Source organism: Perkinsus marinus, assembly GCF_000006405.1.
Source record: "Perkinsus marinus ATCC 50983 genomic scaffold scf_1104296961438, whole genome shotgun sequence".
NCBI lineage: Eukaryota > Perkinsozoa > Perkinsida > Perkinsidae > Perkinsus > Perkinsus marinus.
Genome location: NW_003205746.1, coordinates 157,551 through 164,153, shown reverse-complemented (window position 1 = coordinate 164,153; position 6,603 = coordinate 157,551). Strand labels below are relative to the sequence as shown.

General features: G+C 48.0%; 2 protein-coding genes across 2 annotated transcripts; one reads left to right on the top strand and one right to left on the bottom strand.

Annotated features, from left to right (window-relative positions):
• Positions 1-3,394: 3,394 nt before the first annotated feature.
• On the top strand, positions 3,395-4,699 carry Pmar_PMAR019596 (thermitase, putative; the record flags this gene model as incomplete). The annotated part of the gene is made up of 1 exon (XM_002772316.1): positions 3,395-4,699. The coding sequence occupies one exon, from the start codon at positions 3,395-3,397 to the stop codon at positions 4,697-4,699; it is 1,305 nt and encodes a 434-aa protein (XP_002772362.1).
• An 800-nt stretch (positions 4,700-5,499) lies between these two features.
• Pmar_PMAR019595 (hypothetical protein) lies at positions 5,500-6,568 on the bottom strand (the record flags this gene model as incomplete). The annotated part of the gene is made up of 6 exons (XM_002772315.1): positions 5,500-5,629; positions 5,671-5,783; positions 6,044-6,142; positions 6,189-6,305; positions 6,350-6,406; positions 6,458-6,568. 6 exons carry the CDS (start codon positions 6,566-6,568, stop codon positions 5,542-5,544), a joined length of 585 nt encoding a protein of 194 aa, XP_002772361.1. The 3' UTR covers positions 5,500-5,541.
• Between the last annotated feature and the right edge of the window lie 35 nt (positions 6,569-6,603).

Here is a 6,603-nt window from a genome sequence, read left to right as displayed (position 1 = left end):
TCGAGCTTCTCAGCTTGGGGGGAACTAAACCCGCTTTGAACTGGGAGGGTTTACAGCCCGTTGGAGAAGCGCGACGGAAATATGATACCGACTCGCGGTGAGCATTCAACATCCATTCATACGACAAGTATGACGATGCTCACATACGACGCAGGTCCTTCGTGCTCTCATTGGCTCCCAAAGGCTGCAAGGCTGGCAAGAAACCGTTGGTGTCATATCCACCGAAAGCCAATCGTGGTCTCGCAAGCGGGGATCCCTCCCTAACTCATTCGACTGGGATGCTCCTACCTTCAAAGCTACCAACCATACTGATACAGGTCAGTGGCCTTCAGTTATTGTCCGTGGACATGCCTTGCAGCTCCGACCGATCCTGGAACGCAATATTATCAGCTGTAAAAGTTCACGAGCTACAGACCACCAGCCGATTACGATATCAATGATTATTAGACTAGCCGCAAAGCGCAGGTGAGCTCGCTAACCCTCGAAATCAGTCAGAATCACTCTTCGCTGAGGCCTCGAAGTCTAGAGCCACATAGTGTGCTAGCCCCGCAGGTTCAGCGTAAACTGCAGCACAGCATTCCGTGAGAAAGCACGCAGCGGTCCGCAGAGCGAGGCAGGGACCGTGAATGCTACAAGTGCCCAGTAAACACCGTATGCGCAGTGGTTGAAGACTTTACTGAGCTGCATATCCGAGTTCTCACTTCTATCACAGTTGGCGTGCTTCGAACGCTCGCTGGGATGAGGAGAAAATGCTTCTCTTCAGGGTACCTCTCAGTGGAGTCGCTTCACTTCGAACTTGGGCGAACGTATTCATTGACCTCGATGCCATTTGCAAGAGGTATTTCCATGATAAGGAGAGTTATGAAGCTTTGGAGAGCATATCCCTCTCTGGCTCGTGTCTGGTGAGATCGTCAACTTATGACCTTTTTCAAATTCATCTCGGATCAGCCGTCGCGTGGATTCGAAAGCTTCGATATTCAACCTCTATACCCATCATCTTTTATTAGGAAGAGGCGATCAATTATCATTGATATCAATCATCCAATTCAATTATTATTATCAACTAAATATTCGAGTGAATAGATACGGAAGATTATCATGTGCGAGTGCCCATGCCCATACGACGTGGCGTCAAGTGACTATCAAGTGGACCTTCCACAGAACCTCGCTTTCCATTCAGGTGGTCGGCTGAAATATAACGCTGAACACACGTAGACATTTCAGTTACACCGACCACAACATTGTTGTTCAACTTAAGTCCTTCCATGAAGGGTAATGAACGAGGTGTAACGAGACTGGAGCATGATAAGCCTCTGGCGTTGCGGCGTGCAGAGCGTCGATCAGATGTGTCACTTTGTATAAAGGGAGGGGTTGCTGCTAGAGCTAGGACACGGTGTGGGAAAGTTGCAGTTGCAGAACAGCTAGCACGGTGCCAGTCATTGAGGTCTTCTGAGCTCAGGCAAGCATCAAGAAAGATAACAGTCAGTCGGAGGGAGAATACTAATTTTGCTGGCAACGTGAGCGATGTGGTTGATAAGCAATGTATTCCATTGAGGGAGGAAATCACAACAAAGCCAGTACAGACGCAGACTCAGGAGTACGTGGCTCACGAGTCAAGCCCGATAGTCGCGTCTGGCGATATCCCTACGAGTCCACTCGCAAGTTCAGAAGGCACAACAACTGAGTTGTCGCATAAGGAGCAGCACGACGCTAGTACTTCAACATTCACAAATGAACTATTGGATGATAATCAGGGTTCGGGACATGCGATGGTTGATCGACTCACTGTGTCACCCTCACCGACGGAAGGTACGTCTACCAGTAGAGAGAGCCTGGTTGGCTTGCAAGAGACGGGCCTAGGCCGGACCAGGTTGTACACAGAGTGTCAGGACGCCGACTCATTGAAGGACGCTAATTCTGAAGAGTCTGAATCAATCGAGGGATCTGCTGAGGATCCACATCTTGAGGATTTGCCAGACGATTTGGAGCATATAGTAGATAACGGTGCGTTACCGCTGCTGCTCCACCCACAAAATGAATCGATGGATAACGAAAATGCTTTGAGCCACTGTGATGGTGAACCGGGAACATCCCAGATGCAGCTTGCATCTTCACGATGCATCACGCAAGGAGATTGCGATCTAGTTCTGGATGTTTCGGGCGATAAGGTATCCACCGAAGGCCCTCCGACAGGGCCTCCGACAGGTCCTCCACCAGTTCTCACAGCGTCAGCGATACGTTCTTCCCAAGGATCATTATTGTGGAAGGCTCAAGTCCTAGAGCCAGTACATCTAATATCTTCACGAAGCGGTGCCCACGTCGAGATACTCGAGGATATAGACAGACTTTTCGACGCCTTGTATAGAGACATGCGTGTTGTAAATTCTATTGCGAAGATCTGATGAGACGATTTGCGATGAGTATTGCTGGAAATTTCTTTGATCACATGGGCTGGAGTAGGGTCTAGACACCATACGTCTGATGTCCATGATTCATGTGCATCGATAATGTTGAGTATTAGTGAGTGAGAGTTTCTTACGATATCCTAGTTTACCTAGTCTATGCCAATGACTGAGCTGCAACACGGAAATCTAGTCATCAACTGGTTCTGACCTTATCAAGTGAGATATCGCATTCAATGTGGACAGAATCCCTATACTTTATTTCATCAGAAGAAGTTCATCTTGTGGTGCGACGTCCTCGAGTAGAAAAAATGTGACGCGCGCTCTATCAGCCCAATATCACGGTGTCCCCTCCTCCGTAGGCGGAAGCTTACGCCGTCTACTCTCTAGCAGCGCAATATTACACAGGGGATTCTCCACAAGCTCGGATCAAGGGCTTTGATCAAAGACTAGTAACTCTTCGTGCTTTTTAATTGCATTCGCGATTCGGCATCGCCGCGTGATTCCGTAGAAGTCTTCTTTATGGCGCTCCGCGTCCCACTCAGCGGCGCGTGGCGCCGTGGCGCCCAAAATCCGAGACACATGGTCAAAATCCAAGGATGCTCACCAAGACCTAAGGCGGGTAACCGAAATTTAAGGACTCGGGCCGAAATTCGAAGCAAGCGGCGATTTGGGGCAAAGGCGATTTGTCAAGGGACTCCGTGGCGCGGTTTGTTTTTCCGAGCTCTTTGTTTGTTCTCCCTCCCGTTTTTCTTCAAGCTTACAGCCTGGATTGTACCTTATTTCGACTACTTCACTGTGTGCCGCTTTCACCTGATGTTTCTTCGAATATCCCCAATATCGTAGAAAAAGTAGGAACCCGCTGGCCGAAACGCACAATGGGCAAAAGTCTCACCCGCTTCGTTCTGTCTCTGAAGACAACCGCCTTGGATTTTGTACTTTGCTCCAACGCTCGGGTCGATTGTCTCCTTAGGTAGCAGCAGTGGCTAAAAATGTTCCCCAATGTCATTCATCTCGCGTCGCTCGCCGTTCTCGCCTATTCCGAGAGATCCACTCTAATTTCCATCAAGCACGGAGCTGACTATGTCGATGTTCGTCATCTGCCCGAAATGCTGAGGGATGCCGGTCTCACACCCGACCCAAAGATCGTCACTTTCCTGGATACCACTGAGATCACCAGTCTTGAGTACGTCCATACTCAAGTGGTCAAGACTTCAGCTTCCAGCATCGATAGCGGTGCTCTCTGCAGCTTCGTGACTTCAGCCAGCCGCAATCTAGCTCTGCGTTCCGAATGCGCTATTGATCAATATGCCGAAATCTTCAGTATACCAGACAGCGACGAATACGACAAGGACCTTCATGTGAACGACCGCGATGCTCGCTTCCAAAGCCATCTGAAGTGGATGAAAATGGGCGAAGTATGGCAGCTCCTTCTCCCTCATGTCCAACGGGCTGTCAAGGTCGCCGTTATCGATTTTGGCATTGACTGGACCGATCCAGATTTCGCCCCCTTGAAGGCCACTCTAAAGAAGAGGAGCGGCGGCGTTGTGGACGGGGGATGGAACTTCGTCACTGACTCGTCTGTTTTGACGGACCCTATTGAACATGGGACCCACATCTGCAGAGTCCTTGCCGCCAAGAGCAACAATTCCGTCGGTTTGGCAGGGGTCGCCCCTAATGTAACATTGGTGCCACTACAAATAGCAATCAAGAGAAGGCTCGACCTTTCTAGGGTGCTGGAAGCTATAGACATGGCAATCGATCTGGAGGTTGACATCGTGTCCATGTCGTTCGGATTTTCTCTCGATGACCTAACTCAGGAATCAAGATATCTGTTAATGAACGCCCTCTACTTTCTAGAAGAGAATGATATAATATTCGTATCTGCAGCTGGGAATGCTGGTATCGACGCCAGTGAAATTTTTCCTTGTTCGTACGGTGGCCCATTCGGTATCTGCGTAGCCTTTCTGGATGATGACAAGAAGCGGAATGTTCTCCACGAGTATTCAAATTGGGGGGATAGGGTTGACGTTGCTGCTTATGGGACGAGAACCCTCGTCGGTCGTTACGCAAATGGTGCCCTGCAGAGATCCAGCGGCTCATCAGTGGCAGCTCCGCTCGTTGCTGGCCTCGCTGCTATCCTTCTTTCGATGAGCATGGAGCCGATCATGGTAAAGCGTTTGATACTGTTGGGAGTGGAACCGGTCAAGAGTGACACATCTCAAACTCTACGAGTCGGAGGTGGTGCCATAAACCCTCTTCGCACCGTACAGGAAGCCATTCGGAGGTTTATATAACCTCATGGCGACTCCGCGTTCGTAAGCACTTCAAGACAATTATCAGTCTTCAGATCCTTCTGTGATTGGTCGGTCTTGACTGGTGTCTTGTGGACCTATAATACAGGCCTACATTCGTCTATCGCTGTCTATACTGTAGTCGGTGTATATACGTACAACATTGATGGCCCTGGGCTCGGAATGAGTTATCATTTTCATTCTTCATATCTTTTTCTCCATTCTCCATTCGATAGGAGTGATTTTCTATGAACCACTAGTCGAGTTATCATCTTGACGGCGATCCGTTGAGTGCGTGGCTGATGAAAGCGTTTCGGCTCTGGTCACCGATCAACATCATTTGCTTCCCCACCCAGATTAAAATATAATGTTATCTCTCGCATGTATCGTAACAGTCTCTCCTGGCCAGGCATGAACTGTCGATCGATGCAAACACAGAAGAAAGAATGCGCATCGCGAGCATCTTTTCTCAACTGCGAGAAATAGTGAAGTTGGTCTTTCGGGGAAGATCCGTTCGGAAAGCAGGTTTAAAACAGATACTTATCAAGGAAAACAAGATATGGCTGTAGTAGTTCAGCTTTCCAATCCACCGGAGGGTGTTTCTCGTACGAGCATTATTCAACTTCGTTTGCAAAGTTATAATTACTGTCAGCTGCTACAGTGTTTGTAATGATAGCTGCGATGTGTGGTTCTTAATCGATTGCCCCACGTTGATCATTAGTTCTGTGTTCAGTACCGGGATGAAGAGCTAAATTGAAAATCGAGAAGTATTCACATTATGGTATATACTCAACGCTAGTGACAAAAAGAAAATACTTTTCTGCGATATAAAAATGATCACAAGGTTACTCAGATTTCACAGCTTCTGTAACTTCTCTGATATCTACTTTCACCACTCGATAATGCGCCCCAGGGGGGCGGTAGATCTCAGACCTGAGCAACCACGATAATGGGGTATCTAGATAGCGGAATACCTGGACTCCTCTCTTCGCGGTTCAGAAGCTGTATCGATATGTTTCCGTCTGGAATGCGATCTATGCGCACTCTTGCGTACCGCTTTAATAGCTTCCGATGAGCCCGAAGACCCCTGAGAGATGATAAATCGGAATATGTACATTTCACCAAGATCTGACCAGTGTGGGCGAGATATGTATATGGACAACTACATGTGTTGTTAACAATATGGAATTCCGAGAAAAATCAGGGGATTTGTACACGTCTACACAAATTCGTATGTAAACTCCTGTTACTAGTAAGGAAAATTCCTGAACCTAGCTGAAAAAAGCGGACGTATACTCCAACACTGGCTCTGACAACATTTGACAGGAATAGTGAATTTAAGTTTACCTTCCTTTCGTGCGAGATGCTACTTGGTGGCCCTCCTAGGTTGCGCAACTTTAAAGATCTCACGCACTGACGAGAGACCTCAGGAATGTTGTATTGTAACTAAGAGGCAATGTCCATATATTCCCTATTGCAACCTCTCGCTCACCGGTCCGATATTCACAAAGCGTCGTTTACTGGGTTCAGGTAAGTCGCATAAGACTCTCGGGATGTGGTTTGTACGCACATCCGCGAACACATGCAGAGCTTCCTGTTTTATGTGAACCTGTTCTCAGTTTACACACAGACACTTCTCTTTCCTAAACTCACATGACATTCAGAATTGTCCTCATCTAGTGATACCGTAACCAGCGAATCGAGAGGAATCTGTCATGGAGAAAACGTACTCCGATTTTCCGCGAAATATTCGTGACTTACTCCAACTACTGTCCAATCAGCGACATCTTTATCGAGTCCTTCAACACTAACCAGAAGACCTCCCTTCTCAGCGTGTATGAGAACACCCGCACCATAGCCCATAGTGTACATAAAAGTCAAATGCAGCTCCTACGCACGGGTCTATC